This window comes from Panthera tigris, chromosome D4, assembly GCF_018350195.1.
Source record: "Panthera tigris isolate Pti1 chromosome D4, P.tigris_Pti1_mat1.1, whole genome shotgun sequence".
Classification (NCBI taxonomy): Eukaryota; Metazoa; Chordata; class Mammalia; order Carnivora; family Felidae; genus Panthera; species Panthera tigris.
Window position 1 is genome coordinate 93376897 of NC_056672.1, and position 24791 is coordinate 93401687.

Genomic DNA, 24791 nt, shown 5'->3' on the forward strand with positions numbered 1-24791 from the left:
TTAATTTATACAAAAACAAAAGAAAATTTTGCTTAGTTCTCTCTCCCCTAGTCCCCACATGAGAACCCAACATGCAGTGCCAAAGGTGGGATCTAGAAGGGGAGGCACATCTCATTTACATCAGCATCAAAACCAATAAAATACTTAGGAATAAGTTTAACCAAGGAGATCAAAGATCTGTACATCAAAAACTGCAAGACATTGATAAATTGAAGACGACACAAATGAATGCAAAGACACTCCCCCCCCCACCATACTCTGTGTCCATGGGTCGAAAGAGTTAACACTGCAAAATGTCCATACTATCCAAAGCCATCTAAGAGCCCAAATAGATAAAGCAACCTTGAGAAAGAAGAAATTTGGAGGCATCAAACTTCCTGATTTCAAACTATATTACAAGGCTATATGAATCCAAATAGTATGGTACTTGCATAAAAACAGACAATAGAGGGGCACCTGGGTGGCTCAGTTGGTTAAGTGTGCGACCCTTGACCCTGGCTCAGGTCATGATATCATGATCCGTGGGTTCCAGCCCTGTGTCGGGCTCTGTGCTGAGACCTCAGAGCATGGAGCTTGCTTGGGATTCTCGGTCTCCCACTCTCTCTGCCCCTCCCCCCCTCGTGTGCTCTGTCTCTGTCTCTGTCTCTTTCAAAATAAATAAATAAACTTAAAAAAAACCCAGACAATAGACCAATGAAACAAGAGCACAGAAATAAACCCACACATATACGGTCAACTAATATTTGACAAGGGCGCCAAGAATACTCGACGGAAAAAGGATAGTCTTTTCAATAAGTTGTGTTGGAAAAAATGGACATTCACATGCAAAAAAATGGAATTGGACTCCTATCTTACACCACTCACAGAAGTGAACTCGAAATGGATTAAAAATTTAAATGTAAGACCTGATATCATAAAACTACTCCAAGAAAACATGGGTAAAGATCTCCTCGACATCGGTCTTGGCAAAAATTTTTTAGATACGACCCCAAAAGCAGAAGCAACAAAACACAGATCCACAAGTGGGACATCAAACTGCAAAGCTTCCGTGTGAGCAGCGCCCTGCTGGCTCAGTCGGTGGTGTGCAGCTCTTGATCTTGGGGTTGTGGGTCCATGCCCACGTGGGGTGTAGAGGTTACTTAAAAAATAAAATCATTAATGAAATAAAAAGCTTTGCACAGCAAAAGAAACCATCAATCAAATGAAAAGTCAGCTCACAAAGTGGGACAAATATTTGGAGGCCACATACCTGATAAGGGGCCAATATCCAAAATATGTAGGAAACATGTACAATAGCAAACAAACAAAAAACCCCAAATAATCTAATTTTAAAATGGGCAGAGGACTTCCCAAAGATGACATACAAATAGCCAACCATTTCATGAAAAGCTGCTCGACATCACTCATCCTCAGAAAGATGCAGACTGAAAGCACAATGAGGTATCACGACTATTGGGATGGCCGTCATCAAAAAGACAAGAGCTGACAGGTGCCGGGGAGGATGTGGAGAAGGGGGAAGCCCTTGCACCATCGGGGGGAATGTAAAATGGTGCAGCCACTGTGGAGCAGTGTGGCGGTTCCTCAAAAACTTCAAAATAGGATTACAATATGATCCGGCAATCCCACTTCTGGGTGTTAGCCTAAAGGAAATGGAACTGGGATCTTGGAAAGATGTCTGCACCCTATGTTCACCGCAGCTTTATTCACACAGCCAGGACATGGAAACACCCTAAGTCTCTATGTACAGATAAATAATAAGGTGTGAGGCATACATACAATGAAATGTCATTGCGAGCAGAGTCATAAAAAAAGAAGGAAGCCCTGCCGTCCCTGACAACATGGATGATCCTTGAGGGCACGGTGCTGAGGGAAGTAAGCCAGATGCAGAAAGACAAACTTTGTATGGTCTCACTGACTTGTGGAAGCTCAAAGAGCTCGACTCCGAGAAACAGGGAGTGGAATGACGGTCGCCAAGGGCCGGGAAGTGGGCAACAGGAAGATGTTGGTCAAAAGGTATAAACTTCCAGCTGTCGCAGGCCTTCTTACTACAACAAAAGAAAAGGTAACTGTGGGAAGTGACGGATGTGTTAGCCAACCTGACTAGGAATCATTTTGCAAGATATACGTGTGTCAAACACCTCAAACTTACACCGTGTTCGCTGGCAGTGACATCTCAGTGAAGTTGGGGAAAAAGAAGGGGGGACCTGAGGAGGTGCTGGGCTTCCAGGTATGGTGGACGGAGGCGAGCAAGTCTCCTACCCTCCAAGAGTGGGCAGGGGGCCGAGTTTCGCGGACAGCGGAGCATGATGTCAACACCGCTGCCAAGCATGGGGCAGGACGGACTTGGAGACCCCTGAGGACGTCCTGGGGGACTGCGGGTGACGCAAGTCTATCCAGTGTGTGGCCCTCTGCAGCTGCTGGACTCGTGAGGGTGCCCCTGGAGGTTCAAGGTGGGGCCTTTTGCCAGTGAGTAGGATGGAGGACGAAGGACCAGGGAGCCCCGCCAGGAAAGGAGGCCGTTGGGGGGTAGGAAGCACTGAGACCGGGTGCAGGGAAGGCCCGGGGGGGAAGAAGAGTGTCATCAACGGGTAACAGGCTCCAGCCTCCTAGCCTAACGACGCTCCCCTCTGCACCCCACGCAGCCTCAGAGCTGCCTGCCCCACTACATTTCCCAGCGAATGCTCTCTTTCGTTCCCCTGGAAGAGCTCTTTAACCCGCTCCTCCTTTCAACCCGCAACGCCCCTTCTCACTGTCCGTGGATTATCTTGTTTCTTAATTCAGTGAGAAAGGAGAGCAATCAGAAGACAGCCCTCATCCGCCACCCGGTTAACCTACCACCCCTCCTGTGCCTTCAGCCCTGTGGTCTGTCTTCCCTTCTGCTACAACCAAGGAACTCTCCCAGGTCCTGGGCCCTCTGGCCGGGAGGAGGCAACACGCCCTCCCTGCACCACCAGTTGTTCTTTCTATTGAGTAATTATGCACATAAAGTCCGACAGCAACCCCTTCTTGAAAGAAACACACTAACTCCCTGAGTGCCACACCTCCTTCAGCTGTAGTGTTTCATGTCGTCTCTGTTCCCCTTAGTAGGACAGCTTGCTGCACAAGGTGTGTGCCCTGCTGTAGGCAGCTCCTCACGAGGCATCCTGTTTAATCCAGTCCACTCAGGTGTTTCTAACTCTTCTATGGAAACTGCTTTTATCAAGGTAACAGGTGCCTCTGTCTTGCTGACGATTGGATGTTTGTCCTTCACCTCTCTGGATTGCTCAGCAGAATTTGCCAGATGACTGTAAGCCGTCTCTTGACACATGCTCGTCCCAAGGCCCTGGAAACTCTACTCTCCCGAACCTTCCCGCCCTGAATTCTCTGACTGCTTCTTCTCAGGCTCCTTTTCATCTACTTGATTCTTTCTGAGTTCCCTCCCCTCCCCCAGGGCTCTCTTCCCTCTGCGTACGCTTATTCCCTCAGAGATGACTTCTGATTCAGGCAGTGGTCTGGCAGGATGGCCCCCTCTAGAGGACTGGCTACTGTGACTTGTGCAGGGTCTGACAAAACCTCGAGGGAGAGAATAACCGGTGTCGGTATTGTTCCCAGGCCTGCAGCAACGAGGGGCAGTGGCCACCGGAAGGGGATGGCGGGAGCTGGGACCTGCAGGTGAGGCTTATGGCCAACCCCGGGTCAGCCAGCAGGAGGGAGCTGGGGGAATACAAGCCTTGACCTCGCCCCCACCAGCCAAGTACCACCGAGAGTGGGAGGTTGAGGGAGTGAGCTGGTGTGGTCTACACAGCCAGCACATGGCACAGAGCCGACTGGGGCAGGACAGAGACAACAGGAGGGACAGACATGAAGTATTAACATGGCTTCCAGATTTGTGTCTCCAGCTGTGACCTGCCGTGTGAACATTCCTTGCAATATCCACTCACCATCTCCACTTTTATGTGAATTACAAAATTCTTTCTTAATCTCCACTCCCCATCTCCCTGTTTTGGTAATGAGTACCAGTCAACATCACTTAGGTCGGCACTAAGAGCCCCCGTTCTTTTCCTCCAACATGTCAGCCATTGAGTCAGCTGCACGACACAGTGGCTGTGCACGAGGCCTCTCATCCAGGCCACACCATCTCTCCTCTGGACTGCGGTCAAAAACCCCTAATGGCCTCCCAGTTTCGTTCAGTGACGGGACTATTGGCAACCTCCCTAGATAATCTTCCCTTCTACCTCACAGCTAAGTGAAGCTTGTTTATGTCTCAGGCCACTATGTGCCCACCTTAGTGGGAAATGTCAGTTCTGGTCCTCTTTGCCACACGTTCACTTCCCCACCCTCTTCATACATGGTTCACATCTGCCCAATAGAGTTTATTTTTTTTAAATGTTTATTTATTCTGAGAGACAGAGAGAGTGCATGAGAAGGGGAGGGGCAGAGAGAGAAGAGAGAGAATTCCAAGCAGTCTCCATGCTCAGTGCAGAGCCTGATGTGGGGCTCGAGCCCACGAACCATGAGATCATGACCTGAGCCGAAACCAAGAGTTGGATGCTTAACCGACTGAGCCACCCAGGCACCCCTCTGATTTAAAAAAAAAAAAAAATTAATGTGTATTTATTTTTGAGAAAGAGAGAGAGCATGAACAGGGGAGGGGCAGAGAGAGAGGGAGACACAGAATCTAAAGCAGACTCCAGGCTCCGAGCTGTCAGCACAGAGCCTGACACGGGGCTCAAACTCACAGACTGTGAGATCATGACCTGAGCCGAAGTCGGATGCTTAACTGACTGAGCTACCCAGGCACCCCAATTTTTTAAAAAAAGTTTATTTATTTATTTTGAGAGAGAGAGAGACCGAAAACAAGTGGGGGAGGGGCAGAGAGAGAGAGAGAGAGAGAGAGAGAGAGAGACCCAAGCAGGCTCTGTTCTGTTAGCCCGGAGCCAACACAGGGCTTGATCTCATGAACTGTGCTGAAATCAATAGTCAGACGGTTAACTGACTGAGCCACCCAGGCAACCCTGCCCAATAGAACTTAAAGAGAAATTTGTTGGGGAGCAACTGAGAAACCTTTCCTTTGTTATAAAAGGATATGTTTTTGTTTTTGAGAGAGAGAGAGAAAGAAAGAGTGAGTGGGGGAAAGGGACAGAGGAAGAAGGATAGAGAATCTCAAGCTCCACACTCAGCACAGTACCTGGCATGGGGCTTGATCCCACGACCCTGGGATCATGACCTGAGGCGAAATCAAGAGTTGGACGCTCAACTGACTGAGTCACCCAGTCCCCCCTATATATTTATTTTTAAAAAATGGATGTCCTTTTTACACCTTTCTCTTTCTTCATTTGAGATGGTGATATAAAGATGGGATGCTTTGTGCTACGGCAGCCACCTTGGGCCATGAGGTTTGAGAAGTATGAAGACAAAAACCATACACTGTGACCATGGGAGGGAGGAAAGGATGGAAAGAGTTTGTGTTCCTGAAATGGGATACTTTATGCCTTTTTATTCGGTGAGGCTAAAACTGTACTGTGTAAACCACAGCTGGGACTTGAGTTGCTAACTTCTGAATGCATCCTGGGCAAAGCACACCCCAAACCCTGCAGCCTATTCTGTACTCAACAGACGGAGGGATTCGTTCAGAACAGGAGTCACGATGGTGTCTCTCCTCAGAACTCTTCTCTGACGTCCCATCACACTTGGAACAGAAGCTGGAGCCCACATCTCCATCAGCACAGCTCCAAGATTGCCACCCTGGGCCTCTGTGCTCTGTCCTCGCCTCACTTGGCACATCTCACTTCTCTACGACATTCAGGTCCATGCGAGGATGATTTCCTGACAGGTCAACCCTGACTCGATGGTAGAAAAGCCTCTTGCACTGTCACTTGCCATCTTGTTTACTTGTTCAGTTCTCATGGCATCCACTGCCCCCGGGGGGCTGCATGTGCATGAACTGGTGAAGGGGACAGTGTCCAACATTTGCCTTATATCCTCTGTCACTCACCAGGAGTGAGGCTTCTTAGCCGAATGAACCAATTGTGTGTGAATGCAGTAGAGCAGTGTCTGGCACAAAGTAAGCGTTTGCCACTCCTTGCGTAAGAATGTCCGCTCCAGGAAGGCAGAGCTGGGATTCCAGCGCCTGGCGTCTAGCAGGTGTGTTTCGGAGCCGCTGATGGATGGATGCGTGGAGGGCACACAGCAGGCTCTCTTCAGTTTTTATTGAGTGGACGGTGGAACAAAGGATCTCTGAACTGAGATTTCGGAACTGATTCAATTCGTGTTGACAGGAAGGCCTAGGATATGCTTGAGGGCTGCGGGGGCCCCAGGACGGAGTTGTGCATCCTGAAAACCCGAGACCAGGGAGTTGAAAGCATGTCTATTAGGATGTCAGAGACTCTGAAAGGGGTGGCAGGGGAGGGCCCGGGAGCCAGCATCTTCTTGGAGGAGGCCGGTGGTCCGCCGCGAGGGGAGTGAGGTGCGGAAAGAAACGTGGGGAGCCAGGGGCCTGACCCCTCCGCACTTTGGGCTGGAGCTCCTCAAGGCTGCTGACGCCTCCTGCTCCTGGGGGAGAAGGCGGCGGGGGGGGGGGGGGCCGCTGGGGCCGCTCAGCTCGGCCGTCCGTCGAGGACGCCCAGCCCCGCCCGGGCCCCGGCCCCAGCTGCTCGCTTCAGCATCTGGCCAGCGCCCGGCCCCGCGCGAGGCGGCACGCGCACTCGGCGCACGATCCCCGCGCCCGCCCCCGCCCTGGGCTCGTCCCGGAGACCCGGGGGCCGAGGCGCAGCCCAGAAGGCTGGCTGCCCCGACCGGCCGCGGGGGACAGGGCGGGGGCGGCCAGCTGGGGGCGGGGCGGGCGGCATCCGGGCGGGCGGGGCGAGCGCGGATTGGCCGGGCGCCGCCACGTGACCGGCCCCTTATAGGGCGTGGTGCGGGCGGCGGAGTCGGGTGCGGCGGCGGCGGCGGCGGCGGCGGCGGCGGCGGCGGCGGCGGCGGCTGGGCCGGGCGAGGTCCGGTGCAGGTCCGGCGGCTCCGCGGCTGCTCCGCTCTGAGCGCCTGGCTGGCGCGCCCCGCGCCCTCCCTGCCGGGGCCGCCGGGCCGGGGGATGCGCTCGGCGCCTGGGAGCCATGGTCCGCTTCGGGGACGAGCTGGGCAGCCGCTATGGGGGCGCCGGTGGGGAGCGGGCTCGGGGCGGCGGGGCCGGCGGGGCGGGCGGCCCGGGCCCCGGGGGGCTGCAGCCGGGCCAGCGGGTCCTCTACAAGCAGTCGATCGCGCAGCGCGCGCGGACTATGGCGCTCTACAACCCCATCCCGGTCAAGCAGAACTGCTTCACTGTCAACCGCTCGCTCTTCGTCTTCAGCGAGGACAACGTCGTCCGCAAATACGCCAAGCGCATCACCGAGTGGCCATATCCTGCCGGGGGGCCGGGCCGCTCAGGGGCCGGGGGACCGTCCGAGGTCGCGGGGACAGGGGCCGGGCGCGGCGTCCGGTGTCCGCGCTCCGGCGCGTCGGGGAGGGGGCGGCCCGGGCGGGGGGGCCGGGGCTGGGGCGGGTCGCGTGCGGCGCCCAGTGGCCATCTTTCCCGGGGTCGGGAGGAGGGTGCGACCTGGGGAGAGGCGGATGGGGACGCGTCTCTCGGCGAGGAGGGGGCGGGGCGGGGCTCCGGGGGCCTTCGCGCGCCGCGTGTGCGTGTGTGTTTGAGGATGTACGCGCGCGCGCGCGCGTGTGGTCGTGGTGGTGGCGGCCGCGGGAGCGGGACGGACGCTGGGCGGAGCCCCCTGTCCCTGGACTCGTCCCTTCGCTCCCTTGGTCTGGGTGCAGAGCGCGCGGCCAGCCTGGAGGGCACACGAGGGCGAATCCGTGTCTGTGTAGGTGTGAGCACCCGTGTGGACGCGAGCCCGGGCGCGTGCCTGGCTGCAGGTGCTTGCGTGTGTGTGCGGGCATAGCATAGCATGAACCCGGTGTTGCGCGTGCGTGCGTTCGGGACTCGGTACATGTATGTTCGAGTGCCTGTGTAGGCACATGTGGCTACGTGTATCTGTAGGTGAGAGTGTGCGCCTGCGCAGGATCCTTCCTCAGCCTCGCGCTAGGGGCGCGCAGTCCCCTCCCCTCGGGTCGAGGACGCCCGGCGGAGCGGGGCTGGGGCGCTGTCCGCGGTGCTGACGGCCGGCTGGACGTGCCGAGGGGCTGGCTGCCGAGAGACTGCAGAGGCTCCGCCTCCAGGCGGCCCCCCCGCCCCCCACCCCCATCCCCAACCCCCCCATCCCGCCGAGGATGAGGGCAGAGAGGGAAGGGTGGGCTTCTGACCGGTCATTCTCAGGCCCTCTGGAGGTGGCCTCGCTGTGGTTGCTGCACTGCTGCGCGCTGTGGGCCTCGGCTTCCCCGCCTCCCCTCCCCCTTGGCACCTCCTGGCCAGTCCTTAACCCACGCACTCCATTTGAATACATGATCCTGGCCACCATCATCGCCAACTGTATTGTGCTGGCACTGGAGCAGCACCTGCCTGACGGGGACAAGACACCCATGTCTGAGCGGCTGGTGAGTGCGGCGGGGCCGAGGGCAGGGCTGCGGGTGGCGGTGGCTCATCCGATTCCAGGACCCTTTAGGATCTGTGGATGAGCTTAGCTTCCTTGGACAGGGACATCTGGGCAGCTCTCCTCTCCTTTTTGTGGAGGAAAAGGTGAGAACCCAGGCAGCTAACACCTCCCTCAGGGTCTGGGGGACTGGGGTATCCGGCTCAGCCCATGGTGGGAAGGAAGGCCTGAGAGAGGCCACGTTAGCTAACAGCTACTTTGCCCTGTGCCACTAGCCACCCCACACCCTAAAAGGGTTGTCCAGTTCTACAACCTTAAGCCTTGATCTAAGAAACTTAGTGTAACCTGGGGTAGGGGAGTGGCATTCATAGTGGTCCAGGGTCAGGAATGTCAGGCTCTATGAGCACCCTCACGATGGGTAGGCTGTGGTAGGCCCTGTGGTACGGTCCTGGGTCTAGGGGCTGTCCTCCTCTCCCTCAGAGTTGTCTTTCCTGGTTCTGCTTGGAATACCTTCTCCATGGGGCCACCCCTACCCAGGGGAAGCCCTCCTTCCCAGGCTTTCTTCCCAAACATCCTAAATCGTTTTCACCCACTCCTGCCAAGAGCCGCACAGGTCCCTGTGGTGTCCCCTGTTGGAGCACATGAGAGTCAGGATGCCAGGGCAGGGTCTCTGGAGGGGCTGGGGCAGAGGAAGGGTGATATTTGGAGCAGTGAGTCCCATTTCAAAGGTGTGGCTTGTCCCCTAGCCCCTAGTCTTTCCTGCTGCCCTGATCCCTTTGCCTGGGCTTGGTGTGGGCTCCCAGGCCTGAGAGACTGAGCCTCAGAACAGAGAGAAGGAAAGAGCAGGTACAGGGGTCTGGAGAGGGAACCTGGGGCCTGGCTGAAGAGCTGCCCCAGCAGTCTCTCCTGGGGTTACTGGGCATCAAGAGGAGAATCCCTCTTTCTTTGTAGCCTGGCAAGTGATTGATCGTCTCTGTGGCTTCTTTCTATGACGTCAGTGGAGATAGACAGGAGGTGATACAGGGCCTGTTCAGTGCTTAGTGTGGGCCCTGAACCCCCACTGCCCACCATCACAGGCCCAGGGGTGGGGAAGGGGAGACGGAGTAAGGCTGACCTGGGGGTGCTCACAGTGTTGCAAGGCACCAAAAGAAGGCAAGGAAGTGGAGAGCCAGTGGGTGGGAGGTTTTCTGGAGTAGTCATTTCTGCAGGTGCTCAGAAGGCCGGGGGGTTTTGGTTGTGAGAGAGGAGGGGTGTGAAGGACAGCACAGTCATGCCGCCAGGCAAGAGTGGGTGTGGTCCCTGTGGGGGAGTCTTGCCCCACCAGGAACCAGACAGGGTCACTTGCCTCCTGTGGCCCCCTTGTGCACGCTGGTGTTGTGTGTGCTTGTGCTGAGTGTGTGTTCAGGGGGCTAGAGCAGAGGGTGAAAGTGAGAGCAGAGAGCCTCTGCCAGGCCACAGGGCGTGGCCATATCTCCAGGGAAGTCTGGCAGGGGTAGGGCCAGAGGGAGGCAGGCCAGGAGATGGTGGGGGGCAGGGGGCAGGGAGACCAGTGCACAGTAGTTGGTCTCACGCTTGTCCCTGCTGGGTGACAGGCTTGAGTGGGCCAGCCGGGCATCCAGGCAAGTCTGAGCTCCTACCTCCCAAATGAGGGAAGATTTGCTTTGTGGTGAGGGGGGTTGGGCTATTGGGAGAACAAATAGAATGTGCCTAGAGGCCTTGGGAGCCCTTGCTGAGCCTAGTCTTGTGTGTAGACACAGGTCTTCGGGCCGTCAGGACAGACAGAAGGCTGGAACACGGATTGGGGCCTGGAGAGGAGGGGCTGTGGCGGCTTCAGGGTTCAGACCTGGAGGCTTGTGCTGATGCTGGTGGACCTGTAGGGGGCTGGGTGACAAAGGGTCAGCCTCTTCACTGTCTGCCAGCCTGGAGTGGGGTGGGGCCTTCACAGCTCTCTGTCTCTGGGGTTCTGCTTCTCGGCCAGCCGTCAACCTCCTGAGCGGCCTTTGGCCAGAACCGCTAGCTTGCAGTCCCACCTCACCCCTTCCGAGCTCGCCCTGAAGAGAAGGATCTGTCGTGGGCCCTGTCCCATCTCCCAGCTCGGGCCTGCTCTTTCGTCTGCCTGGAAGCTCTCTGTGAAGACGTGTTTGTTGGAGCCAGTGTCTTCCCTGGGGCTGATGGTCAACAGCCCCTTCGTTTGGGGGAGAGAGGACCCTCCGACTAAAGTAGACCTAAAGCTTTCAGAGGATGATTTCGGTCATGAGTCAGCATCTGGGTACCAAGATGGGAGAGCTGGGTGGTGATGGGCACAGGGCTGACGGGGCCTCGGGGGAAGGTAGCTCCTGCCAGGCACAGCCGGAGAGGCCCCGGCTGAGGGTATTCCCGGTCATATGGGGAGGACTCTTGAGGACCAGGCTTCCTGTGTGTGGCGGGGGGAGACACGGGCTGCTGACCCTCAGTGGGAACTGACAGCAGCCACAGGGAGCCAGTCTGGCGCTCTCCTCCCCTGCAGCCCCAAAGTGGCCAGTCCCCAGGCCCTGCAACCCTGGCCCCTTTCTGGCAGGGCAGAGCCGCTTTCTGTAGGGCAGTTCCTCCTCTGGCTCCCTAAGGGCAGGCCCTTCCCACCACTCCTTCATCTGCTTTTTTATAACAGCAGCCCTGGCATACAGGTGTCCTTGGTCTGCACTCAGGCCGTTTCCCATGCTGACCTTCCCAGTGCACCCCCGTGGTCCAGTTCCCTGGGGCTCACCTGCACCAAGGCTCTCTATGCCACCGTCCCCAAGTGAGCGATGCCCCTGGTCACTTACCACACCATCTGTGCATGTCTCCATGTGACGTCCTCCTCCCCGAGCCCTGTACAGCTTGCTTCCCGCCTTGCTCGGCACCAGACAGACCTGGCCCCAGTTGATGCTCGTGGCTGAGTGATAAGATGCGGTGACAACATTCTTTTGCTCACACTGTTCCCTCCACCTGGAATTCCTGTCCTCGCTGCCCCGCTGTCTGCCTTACTCTCCAGAGGCTCCCTGGGGTCTGGGCTGTATTTGTCCCCACCAAGATTTGCATTTGTGTGTTATGATTATTATCCAGAAGATGTGTGTTGAATGAATAAGTGGGTCCCGGGCTGCACCCCAGGAATTGGGGCATTATCCAGGCAACTTCTGCAGTGATTGGAGCCCAGGATCACACCGATCACCTCTGGGTTTGAATATGGCTTGGTTTCCAACAAGCTGTGAGTCTCCAGCAAGCTGTCATGTCTGGGCCCGTTTCCTTTAGAGTCAGGATGATAATACCTTTAGTGCGTGGGGTGCGGGATGGATTGCAGAAAAGGCCCACAAGTGCTGTCAACATTGCTTCTCCTGCTGCAGGGCTTCGAGGCGTGAGAGACCCCAGGACACCCCCCCCCCACCGCCCTGTTGTGGCTGGGGTGCCACTGACTATGGGAGCAGGGCCACGTTTCCTGTGAAGTCTGTAGGTGGTGAGGCTGAGTGGGGGGGGGGGGGGGGCGGGGTCAGAGCTGGGACAGTGTCCCTGCCTGCTGCCTCGACCTGCCCAACTTGGGGGTGGTGGCAACCCTTTCTCTGCCTCTTTGCAGGATGACACAGAGCCCTACTTCATTGGCATCTTCTGCTTTGAGGCGGGGATCAAGATCATAGCTCTGGGCTTCGTCTTCCACAAGGGCTCCTACTTGCGGAACGGCTGGAACGTCATGGACTTTGTGGTGGTTCTCACAGGGTAGGTGGCCAGGACCTGGGGTGTCCCCTTGCTTGGGGCTAGGGGTGAGCCAGCAGTGTCCACACCAAGCTGTTGTGAGTGCTGGTGGCCGTGTGAGGAAATGCCTGATTGTGTGGGACGGGGCTGTTACCCGTGAGCGGCCGTCTTTGCTGAAGGACCTACGTGCAGCGTTCTGTCCTCAGGTAGAGCGCTCTTACAGACCACAGGCGTGGGGCCACTGGCTCTGTGGCTGGGTCCCCATGGGGGAGGGGCTTCCCAGGGCAGAGGGAGGGCTCTGGGCAGTTTCCTGACTGAAGAGCTGCCTGGAAGTGTGTTCTCAGAGCTCTGGCGCTGTGCTTGGACGAGCACGTGAACGTTGTGTGTTTCCACGGTTTCTGGCTCCAGGAAGGTGCTTAATCAGTGTGTCCTGCCCACCACTGTCCTCCTCAAATGGACCCTGGTAATTGACAATTTGTGATTCGAAGTTGATTTGGGGGTGGGCTGGGGTGGGTGTGCAGGCAGAGCACCCTGCTCGTCATCACTGAGCCCCTCACCTTTGGAGGCTAGGTCTTTCAGTCTTTCCGACTGCCTGACAGTAGGGCCCTTGCCCTGCTTCTCTGGCCAGCGGGCTGAAGGCTGGAGCTAGGCTGCTCTGGGAGTGGGGTGGGTGAGTGCTTAGGGAATTTGCTCCACAGGACCTGTTTGCATAGCCCAGGCCCCAGAGGCCCCGCCCCAGGCCAGGGACTGCAATCTCTTCTTCCCTGGGGCCTTGTGGTCCCAGAGAGGCTCAGAGCCCCAATCAGAGAGGAGGAGGGAGGTCCCACTGTTGCCCAGAACACTCCTTCCCAAGGAAGGGTGATTGTGGCCAAGGCCTCCACCCTGCCCAGCGACCCCTAACCTGCCTTGGTACAGGTGACCACCTGTGCAGAGGTGGTTTAGGCTGAAGGCAGAGGAGGGAGGAGGTGACCACAGAAGGCCCAGATCTGGGGCTCAAGCCTCCACGGGCTCCCTGTGTGTGAGAAGACATGAACTTGGCTAAATAGCCTCTGGGCGACCAAGCAAGACTCCCGGTCCCACTGATGATGCTGGTGGGGGTGCTGGTGGTGAGCGTGACCCTCAGAGGGCGGGGCGCTCCCCGTGGTCCACCGGGCACTGGGCAGGGTGTCCGGGAGCATCACTGGCTGTTTACATCGCTCCCTCCCTCTAGACGTGAGCCCCTGAAGACAAGAACGGTGTCTTATTTTTCAGGGTGTCCCCAGAGCCTAGCTTGGGGCGGGCCCCCAGGAGAGGTCAGAGAGTGTCTGCTGAATTAATGGGTTACTGAAGTGGCAGTGCTCTGTGCTCGGCCTGCTGGGAGCCCACTGGGTGGCAGGACCCTGCCTCCCAGTCTGCTGTCCATGGTGCTGAGTGTCTGGGTTTCTAGGAACAAGGCAGGGAGGCAGAGGAACCCCCATCTACTCCTTGGCAGGACCCGCGGTCTTCTGATAAGCTCGTCCTGGTTCCAGGTCCAGGGAGCCATTCGCTCAGTGAGGGCTGGGAGAGACTTCTCAAGGGGAGGTCACAAGACAGAGGAGGGTGGACTCACCTTCCTGAGAGCCCCAGTGAGAGGGTCCCAAGGGTCCTGAGACCTTAATTCTGGCCCCTGGCCCTGGCCTTAGAGACCCCTACTTTGTCCATCTCTTCTTTCTGTTTCTGTTTCTTCATCTCTCTCTCTCTCTCTTTCACTCTCTCATCTTTCCCGTGTACTTCTCTCCCCCGTCTCACACCCCACCCCCCAACCCTGGTTTCTCTGTGTCTCTGTCTCTCTTCCTTCCCTTACTTTCGTGGTCCTCGTCTCTGCATTTCTGGCCTTCTCTGACTTCTTTGTCTTCTCTGTCACTATTTCTTTCACTCTTGATGCCTTTGTTTCTCTGTGTCTTTTCGCTTTTTCTCTCTCCTTCCTTATTCTCTTTCTGTTTTTGGCCTTGTTCTGGGTCTCAGAGTCTCTGCTCTCTGCGTCTGTAGGAGGAGGGCCAGGAGTTGGCACTAGTAGTTTCCAGGCTCCCTCTCTCTGCACATCATTGCCAGAGGTGTCTCAGGTGGGGACGGTGACCTGTGTCCCCTAGGGGCTCACGTGTGGGCCCAGAGTCATGCAGGGAACCCGCTCAGGTGCTCCTGCTTGTGGCTCACGGGGGCTTGTGAGCCTGGGTGTGTGTGCATGTGGGTATGTGGTAGAAGGAGGTCCCAGGTCATTTCGGTGTGAGTGCTAACCAGTGGGGAAGCCAGGGAGGTGCTCTAACCCAGCCCCTCCTGAGCTGAGGTCCCTGTGGATAGCCATGGGAGGGGCATTACTTCTCATTACTTTGTTGTTTTTAATTAGGGTTTACTTAATTGGGGCTCAGAGGGCTGGAGGCCCCTGGTGGGGAGGGGAAGGGCTCTGGCTGGGGAGGCCGCGTTGCTTGGTGAAGCCCGACTTGTCCCTAGAGGCCTGCTGGGGTCCCTTCTGCTTCTGAGGCTGGTGTGCAGGTCATGGGAGGAGACTTGAGTGGAATGGGGTCCCCACCCATGCCTCAGGGAAGCCCCTTATCCCCAAGCCTAGGTCTACCCCTGGCATTAGGGAGCATAGCACCTAGTCCTAGCTCCACGGGGATGTGCTGAGGGGCTGTCCTGCCCACAGGCCCCCCGTATGCCCCTCGTCCGTGCCTCTGCCACTTGAGCTGCCATCTTCTGACACTTTCTCTGCTAATCATCATTGGTTAATTGCTCATTTATTGAAAATTTGCTGAGCCTCTGCCAGGTGCTGAGGACACAGGAGTGAACAAGACTGCTGATCCCCTGCCCTGTGGCCAACATGCTGGGGGACACCGTATCCCCAGCCCTCCTCTGTTTCTTCTTGGTGTACATAGATTTCCTAGAACATTCACACTTCATTATGTGTGATGTTTAGTGTGCCCCCCGCCACTCCTGCCCCTCGATATATGCTTGGCAAGGGCAGGTCTTGACCTGTGTTCTTCATGGCTACATCACAGTGCCTGGGGGGAGGTATGCCATGAAGGTCACTCCGTAAATGGAAAGGCCATGCTTCAATTTCCCGCACCGGAAGGGAGTTAGGAGTGCGGAGTGTGGGCTGGGAGGCTCCTGCTCCATGTAGGATGCGTAGAGAGGCCCTCAGTGGGACGGTGAGTTTGGAAGGGCATGAGGGGTGAGCCATCTACATATTTGGGGAGGCGGTGGCTGGGGGTGTCAGTGCAGGACACAGGTGTATCGATGGTCTTCAGAGTCCAAGAATAGTTAGGATCCCTGGGGAAGCTGCCCGTGACTGAGCCCAGGGACCGGAGTTCGTAGATTGGGACTGGCCAGTGAGGTGGGTGGAGAACCCAAAGAGGAAAGTGGATGGTGTTTCAGGAAGGAAGAGCTCTTCCTAAATAGAAGCAAGAGGAGGGAATGGAGGAGGGGTTCATGGTGAGCACCTGTGGGCAGCTCTTCTTTTCAGAATTTTGCAGCAAAGCAAGGCAGAGAAGTGGGGCAGTGGCAGGAGGGAGGTGAAGGGGCAGGATAGAGACTACAGCCTGTGTGGTAGTCCAGGAGGCAAGGATGAGCAGATGATGTAGGCAGCGTGTCCTGGAGAGATGTTCTGGATGGATGAGGGAAAGTGGAATCCAGAATGCTGGGAGTCCCTGTCTGTTGATCTCAGCGGGAAGTGGGGGAGGGGCTGAGAGTGCACTTGGGCTGGCAGGTGAGGAAGCAGGGCGGTGGAGAAACCCTCAGACTGTTGTGTTTCCAGTGAACTAGGAAGCAAGCACATGAGCTGAGGTGTGGTGTGGAAAGGGTTAGAGGCTGATGCACAAGGGCAGGGGATGAGATGGGGAGGGCAAGGGAGGTGGGGGCAGAGAGATGGGGAGTCAGGAGAGAGAATGAATGGAAGGAAGAAAGGGAGGGAGGAAGGATGGGAGGGAGGAGGGGAGGGAGGGAGGGAGGGAGGAAGGGAGGGAAGGAGGAAGGAAGGAAGGAAGGAAGGAAGGAAGGAAGGAAGGGAAGGAAGAGGAGGGAAAGGGGGAGGGAAGGAAGGAAGGGAGGAAGGAAGGAAGGAGGGAAGGAAGGAAGGGAGGGAGGGAGGAAGGAAGGGAGAAAGGGAGGGAGGGAGGGAGGGAGGAAGGAGAGGAAGGGAGGGAGGGAGGAAGAGAAGGAAAGAAGAAAGGAAGGAAAGGGAGGGAGGAAGGAGAGGAAGGGAGGGAAGGGAGGAAGGAAGGAGGGAAGGGAGGAAGGAAGGAGGGAAGGAAGGAAGGAAGGAAGAAAGGAAGGAAGGAAGGAAGGAAGGAAGGAAGGAAGGAAGGAAGGAAGGAAAGGGAGGGAGGAGGAAGGGAGGGAGGAAGGAAGGAGGGAAGGAAGGGTTCCTCTGCCACATCCAGTCTCTCACCTCTTCCTTCGCCTCCCTCTCTGTTCACCTTCCCTCCTTTACTCAGTGACTGTCTGGCCGTCCATGCCCTCATTCACTTGGAAGGTATTTGTCAAATGCTCTAGTTGCTGAGGCCACGGTGGTGAGCCTGGAGGCTGCCATCTGCTGGGGGCGATAGTGAACAAACAACACGTGCCATGCAGGGTAGTGAGGCGCAGCAAGGAGCGGACGGCCAGGGTGGGTTGAGGGTGACGTTTGTCCTTTCGTGGGGGTCAGGAAGGGCCCTGGGAAGCACCGCAAGCAGGGGAGCAGGCAGGGGGGGAGGTGGGTCTCGGTGAGCCTGGGAGGGGAGCAGAGGGTGAAGATGTGGCAGGCTGTGGGGGCTGCTGGAGGGCTGTGAGTGCAAGAGCTGGGACCCGGTGCAGGGCTGACCAAGGGGACGGTAACCCAGGTGGATATGATGGGGCCTTGGCCTGGGGTGCAGCTGGAAGGAACACTGGTCTGGTAGATTGCCCACAGGAAACCGTCTGGCACCTCCTTAGTGGGGCAGCCGCGCCCCAGCTCACCTGTAGCTGACCCCACGTGTCTGACCTCCTGATGCTGTCCCCGTGTCCCTGCCTCCACCCTCACAATCCCTCTTGGAAGTCCCTGCCCCACCCTTTGGTCCCTGAGGGATTGATTCCAGCTGGCAGTCAGGGCAGGGGCCCGAGCAGGGTCCCCTCAGACCCCGGGCATGTCTTCCTGCTGGCAGAGCCCAGCGTCCCCCAACCCTGAGAGTCCCTGCTCCTGTCATGGCCTCAGCCCGGTGCTTTCCTTCCTGGTCCTGGGGGACACGAGCAGAGACACGTGTCCTCCTCCAGGGGACGTTTCCAACCACAGCTTCTCATTTTACTTCAGATTAAACTGGGATTTCTTTTCAGGACATGTAATTAGAGCTCAGGGGCCTCTCTCCCCAGACTGGGCCCCCTGTGGGAAGCAGAGAGGGCAAGCGGGCTGCGTTGCTCTGGGAGGAAGTCTGGTCCTGGCTCAGCCCTTGACCACTAGGAGGCCTGCTGCTTCCTGTCCAGCTGGGGCATAGACAGGCCGGCCTCCTGGCGCCGTGGAGGCCCGGCTGAGAGAGGGGGTGATGGTGCAGGAGAGTGCTCTGGGGAGGCCAAGCCCAGAGGACGTCTGCCCTGGACGAGGCGGGTCCAGTAGGTATGGGCCGAGGTGAGCAGTGACCGTGTGTCCAAGTGTGGAGACCAAGGGGCTGGGCCTCACTGTGGCTGACAAGTGATTTCATACCCGAATATGAGGTGACCCTGTGTCTAAGTTTGAGATGGCAAAAGCCACCGTGTCTGAGTGCCTGGCAACACTGGATTTGGACGTGGGCTGCACCCGGTGTGCGTCTGAGCTGTGGGCACTGGAACAGTCGTGTTCGGCCACCGTATAGGTGCCATAGGCTCCATATAGGGTCTCCCTCCATCCTGTCTACGACCGCAATGCCACCGATGGGGTCTCTATTGGTCAGATCAGGGGTTTGCTGCCGGGGGTCTGTTTGCCTGGTCAGATTAAGGGCTTGCCGGGTGGGGGTGGGGGTCTCTATGCCAGGTCAGGTTGGGGGTCTGCTGGGCGGGAGGGGTGTCTGTATGGCTGGTCAGGTCAGAGGTTTGCTGGGTTGGTGCCGGGTCTGGTCAGGTCAGGGGTTTGCTGGACTTTCTGTCCTGGTCCTGACTTGAGGCTGGACATGGCCTCCTCAGCATTTAGCTGGGACCAAGGGGTGGGGGGCTGAGTTCTAACAAGTAGCCCCGGGAGCAGCAGAGGGAGGTTCTCAGGGCCATTATTTGGGGTATGAAGTTTCAGTCCTTCCAGGTAGCATCCATGGGGCATGACTGATGACTCGGAACAGGTCTGGCCAGGGGTCTGCAGGCCCTGCTGGTGCTGTGGTGTCATTGAGAAGTCCACTCCCAGAGTGGGCTGGGGGCGGATGGGGTGGGGGTGCCCTGTGCCCAGCCCCCAGGTGCCTCCCTCCTGCTAGTGGCCTCCTCCTGGGTCTGCCGGGCCCCGGGTACAGGCCTAGAGCCCCGTGGTGGATTATATAACTTGAGGGAGGTGGGTAGGGTGGAATCCCGGCCTCCCTCATAGCACACGCCCCCGGGCTGGGTATTTATAGAGGACCAGCTCACTTACTCTGCTTGCTGTCTCTTGGTGTCTCCTCTATCCTATTCCCCCTCCCCCTTCTTCCTCTGTTTTAGGGTTCTTTATACTCTCCTGGGCTGGAGCTCGGAGAGCATAAAGAGACAGGCCCCTCCTCGGCATGGCCCGCAGACCCCCCAACCCTTCCGCCTTGTGTCCGAGGGCTGAGGAAGAGCCCTCTCGTCTCCAGCCCCAGGGGCCTGGTGATCCTGGGTAGGGCAGGGCATCCGGACTTCCCAGCCTCCTGGAGCTGAGCTGTGCTGTGGGCAGCTGACCCTGGGATTCAGGCTCTGGCGCTAGGGTGTCCTGAAGGTTGTCTCAAGCTAGGCATTCTCGTGTGGGGTGGAACCTCAAGTCACTGTGCAGATGCTTGAGGAGCTCTGCACGACTTGGGGGTGCCTTTCCCATGCCACCTAGCGCAGCAGCCCCGAGGGAACGCTGGCCCAGTCTCTGCAAACTTGCTGCCATGGAGCCCAGAGCAGAGAAGCAGCCCCAGGCCCAGATATGGCCAAGCACTTTCTGGGCAGCCGGCCTCTGAGCAGGAGAGACTGGGGAGGTTGGCCAGTGACTCCTTCAGGTTTCATTCTGAGTGGGCCTTGAAGCCTTGGAAGCCTGACTCGGGGGACCTGCCAGCCAAGGCTCACGAAATTCTTCAGGGAGGGATGGTGGGGAGGTAGGTGGTACAGCCTGGAGACGTGAATTCAGTTTTGGCTAGTGGGAGGGGGATGGGATGAAGTGAATTCAGTTTTGGCTAGTGGGAGTCCCCCTGGGAAGGGAGGGGACACAGCCATGTGGGGGCTGGGATGTGTCCATTCCTGGGCCCTGTGGTCTGCCTGGGTGCACTGAGTGGCCAAGGGTGGGTGGGGGACTGGGCTGTGAGAATCAAAGGCTGCTCCCCATCTTGGATGTGGGGCTGGTGGGCTGAAGAGGCATGACCAGAATTCTGAAATGGGCTGGAAGTTAGTTGCCAACACTTAAGGAGCTTTTATGTAAAAATCCACGTTTCCATCCAGCTTCTGCTCTTGGGACCGGCCTACCTAGGCTGGTCTGTGACCGCGTCTCCAGGCTCAGGCCTCAGTCAGTACTGTGCTCCCCCAGACCCACAGGGTCCCAGGCCTGCCGTGTCTCCATGGGGGCAGCTGAGGGCAACTGCTCCCCTCTCCTGTGGCTGGTGCGCTGTGAGGGCGCGAGACTGTGCGTGTGCATAGTGCACGCACCTGCCCTGCATGGGTGGAGCTGCCAGCCTGGAATCTCTGTCCCTGCCCAGCCCCAGGCAGCTGCCCTGCCACCCTCTCTCTCACACTGGTGGGCTCAGAGCCGCACATTCATACTGAGGTGAGAATGGCTGCTAATGTCTTCATGTGTTACAAAGCTGGTCTCAGGACTGAAGCAGGGGATGGCCGAGCAGGTACAGGATGGAGGCCCCCCACCACCTTGGCTCCTGGTCCCTTCTTGGGCTGTCCAAGTAGGGGAGCCGCTGGCATGTGCAAGGCGGGGCTCTTTGTGACCCTGTGCCTCCCTCCCCCTGCCTGTAGCTCACACCCTCTGGGCCATCCCCAAACCTGACGTGCAGTCAGACGGACCTAGAACTCTGAGGTTCTCAAGAGGTCAAGTGTAACAAGGCCCCTGGGCGTCTTGCCATTCACCCCTGCCAATGCCATCCTGCGCCCCTCACTGTACCCTCTTTCCCCAGTTCTGTGTCTCAGTCTCCTTCCTGGGGAGGCCACTCTAGGAGCCCCCACCACACCAGCCAGTGGCACCCTCTCCCCACAAAACAAGAGCCTGTGCCTCTGGTCCCCTGTCCTGGCTGGGAGGTGTGGGGCCTTTGTACTTCTTGTTGGATGGGGCCATTTGTGGCTTCTCTCCGACTCCCACACTGTCCTCCACCTTCTGGCCTCTTTGCCCTTCTCTTGCCCCAAAAGGCTCCCCCTCTGGCGCTCCGTGATGAGTCCATCTGTCCACTCGCACATGTGTTCCCTTGAAGGGCTGTGTGTGAGCTTGGGCTGCCGTAACGGAATGCCATACAAGGGGTGGCTGAAGCAACAGACATTTATTGGTGACTGGAGGTCTGAGATCAGGTGCCGACAGAGTGGGTTTTGGTGAAAGCTCTCTTCCCGGCTTGTGGACAGCTGACCTCTCGCCTGTTCTCACGTGGTCTCTTGTCTGTGCACACAGAGAGGTCTCCGGTATCCCTTTCCTCTTCTAAGACAGTCCTGTCTACGTAGGGCCCACCTTTATGATCCTGTTTAAACTTATTATCTCCAAATACAGTCACATTAGGGGTTAGGGTTTCAACACAGGAATTTGGAGGAGGACACAGTTCAGTCCATAACAGGCTGTGCTCAGACCCCAGGCTTGTCTGGACAAGCCTCTGTCTGTTCCCATCACCGCTGTGCCCTGTTGCTAACGTGTTCACCAAATACCGTGGGGTTGGAACCCAGCTGGGAGAGCAGGAACCCACTTGACCCCCATGGACACAGGGTAGTGTTGTGGCTGATCCCAGGCCCCCGTCCCTGTGGCTGGTGTATGTGGCTCAACTCCTCCCTCCTCCTGCCCTTCTTCTGACAGTGGGCCCTTTCTCATCCTTCGCGGGCATCTGTCTGTGCCTCACAAAGCCCCAGCAGCTGCAGGGCCAGAGAGCGCTTGGGATGGCTGACCCATCCTGGACTGGGCGGGCAGTGGGGGTGGACACCGCTGGGACTGCAGAAGGTGGAGGTGTTCCCTGGGTGCTGCAGCCTCCTGTAAGGGCAGGGGCCCCTGAAGAGCCCTCAGCGTCGCCTCCCTGCTCTGTCCACACCTGCTGGGTCAGGCGCTCGTGCTGAGAATGCAGTGGTGGGGGCGGGGACGGCCTCTGGGATGGGCAGGAAGTCAGACCATCCTCCTTCCCGTCACCTGATAGGTACCGGGCTCTGTGTCTCCACTGAGGCACAGCCAGAGGCAAACCCTGCAATGCCGGGCAGATGCAGAGACCCGAGGCCCAGCCTGCCCCAGCTGCCCTCCGGCCCCGGCCTCACCCTCTGGTCTGCTCCTTGAGGGTAAAGTCCCTCCTGGACCCTGCGTTTCCTCCCTGTGCTTTTCTGGGCCCACATGCCTGGGACACAGGCGGTGTGGGTGTGGGCCTGGGCACGAAGGCCTCCAAATCTGTCCTCGGAGCTGCTGGACAAAGGGAAGGAGGCAGGTCCAGCTCCTGAAACGTGAAGAGGTAAATAAAAACCGAAAGCTGACTGTTTTATGAGGTTTCCTGTGTGCTGGCTGCTGTTCTGATTATGATAATCCTGCAGCCGTCTTGAGCCAGATGCCATTATTACCACCTCCATTTAAAAAATTAAATACTTGGAGCACATGGAGGGCTCAGTTGCTTGAGCGTCCGACTTTGGCTCAGGTCCTGATCCCAGGGTCGTGAGATAGAGCCCTGTGTGGGGCTCTGCGCTGGGTGTGAGGCCTGCTTGAGATTCTCTCTCTCTCTCTCTCTCTCTCTCTCTCGCCCCCCCGTCTCCCTCTCCCCCCTCCCCCTCTCTCTGCCCCTCCCCACTGTCTCTCAGAAATAAAAAGAATTAACTATTTGAGCTAAGTGTAGATTCTCAATATGCAGAGAGAATGGTGAATGGGTCACATCCCATGAAATGGGGCACAAAGTCACAGCCAGACATTTGTGCCCTCACAGCTGTGTCCCCCAGTGGCCTCCAGCCCATGGCAATCACTAATCCGTCCTCCACTTTCATAAGTTTGAGTTTTTAAGAACATTATAAAAATGGAATCACACCTTTAGGGACTGGCTGTCCTCTCTGAGGCCAACTCAGAAGATCTGGTTTCTTCCTTTTCATTGCTGTGTGGTGTTGTCTTGTGGCTTCCCTGAGTCTGTGTAACCACTCACCTGCTCACAGACACTGGGTTGTTTCCAGATTTTGAAATAATATGAACAAGTTGCTGTGCACATTCTTATACAGGTTTTTGTGTGAACATAAGTTTTCTTTTCTCTGGGATGAACGCCCAAGAGCACAACTACCCAACTGTTACCCAGAGGCTGTGTTATTTTACAAATTTTACGTTCCCACCAGTAATGTGTGAATGATCGAGTTTCTCTGCATCCTCACCAGCATTTGGTGTTATCACTACGTTTTGTTTTACCCGTTCTGATAGATGTGTAGTTTTAATTTGCATTTCCCCCGTGGCCAGTGATGTTGGACAGCTTTCGCTGTGCTCGTTTGCCATCTGCGTATCCATTTTGGTGAAATGTCTCTTCATATATTCTGCTCATGTTCTAATTGAATTATTTGATGCTAGTTCATCGTCAGATATGTGGCTTGCAAATATTTTCTCCCAATCTGTAGCGTATTTTTTTGTTCTTATAGAAGGGACTTTTTCAGAGCAAAAAGTTTAAATGTTAATGAAGTCCAGTTTACAAGTTTTTCTGTGTATGGATGGGACCTTTGGTTTTATCTCTGAGAACTCTTCACCAGCCCTCAGTCCTTAAGGTTTTCTCTTATTTTTTTTTTTCCTATAAGTTTTATAGTTTGCATATTACTTGTAAGTCCATGACCCATTTTGAGTTAACCTTTATATCGGCTGTGAGGGTTAGATTGAGGTTCTTTTTTTCCCTTTCACCTGTGGATTTCCAGTTGTCTTAATACCATTTGTTGAAAAGGCTATATTTCCTCTATTAATTTTTTTTGGACTTCTGTCAAAAGCCAGTTGGGCATATTTGAGTGGGGTTTTTCTGGGGTTCCCTCTTTTGTCCCACTGACTTGCGTGTCCAACCCCCGACCAAGCCTGCACTGTCATGATTACTGTGGCCTCAAAAGTCTTGAAATCACATAGACTCATGCCCATTGCTTTCTTCTTTTTTTTCCCAATTGTTTTAACTATTCTAGCTTCTTTCCTGTCATATAGATTTTGGAATAATCTTGTCAATATATACACAGATCTTGATAGGAATTGTGTGTGTCAGTTTGCAGAGAACAGACTCCCGGTTGCTGAGCATGGTGCGTCCCTCCATCTGTGTGGATCTCCTTCGACGTCTTTACTCCACATTTTGTAGCGGTCAGGGTTCAAGTCCTGCACATGTTTCATTACATTAGCGTCTGAGTTCTCTTGTATTTTTGCTTGAGTATAAATGCAATCGTATTGCATTTTAAGTTTCAGTTTCTGCATGTCCATTGCTAGTATCTAGAAAGAGAATAGATTTTTATATGTTTGTCTTTAATCCTGCAACCTTGCTGAACTCACTAATTCTTGGAGATTTTTTTTCAATAATTTTTTTAATGTTTATTCATTTTTGAGAGAGAGAGACAGAGCGTGAGCAGGGGAGGGGCAGAGAGAGAGGGAGGCACAGAATCCGAAGCAGGCCCCAGGCTCTGAGCTGTCAGCACAGAGCCCGATGCGGGGCTTGAACTCACGAACTGTGAGATCATGACCTGAGCTGAAGTCAGATGCTCAACTGACTGAGTCACCCAGGCGCCCCGAGATTTTTTTTTTTTTTTTTTTGAGATTTTTTGGAATTTCCAATGCAAATACGTCATTTGCAAATAGGGACAGTTTTATTTCTTTCATTCCAAGCAGTGTGCTGTCTCTTTCCTTTTCTTGCTTTACTGCGTTGATGGGGCAACTGGGACCATACTGAGTAGGAGTGGTGAGAGTGGAAGGCTTGGTCTTTTTCCCACTGTAGGGGGGAAACACGTTCAGCGGGGTGTGGGTCCTGTAGGTCCTCGTTATTAGGGTGAGGCAGCTCCCCACTGTTCCCATTTTCTTGAGAATTTTTGTCATGAATCAGTGTCACATTTCATTGAATGTCTGCATTCAATGTCTGCATCGGCATGATCACATGATTCTTTCTTTGTAAGCCTTTTAATATGGTGGATTACAGCGAGTATTGAACCAGCCTTACTTCCCTGGAATAAACATGGTCACGGTGTGTTTCTTTTTCATATACTGCTGAATTCTATTTGCTAGTATTTTGTTAAGGATTTTTGCATGTGCATTCATGAGGGTTATTGGTCTGTAGTTGTTTTGTTTTTTGGTACTGTCTTTGTCTGGTTTTG

General features: G+C 56.0%; 1 protein-coding gene across 1 annotated transcript in view; it reads left to right on the plus strand.

Annotated features, from left to right (window-relative positions):
• The first annotated feature begins 7091 nt into the window (after positions 1-7091).
• Positions 7092-24791, plus strand: part of CACNA1B (calcium voltage-gated channel subunit alpha1 B) — a 188089-nt gene continuing 170389 nt past the window's right edge. Inside the window, exons 1-3 of the mRNA XM_042963523.1 lie at positions 7092-7467; positions 8381-8502; positions 12085-12224. Coding sequence (XP_042819457.1) covers positions 7092-7467; positions 8381-8502; positions 12085-12224 — 638 coding nt within the window. The remainder of the gene's footprint in view (positions 7468-8380; positions 8503-12084; positions 12225-24791) is intronic.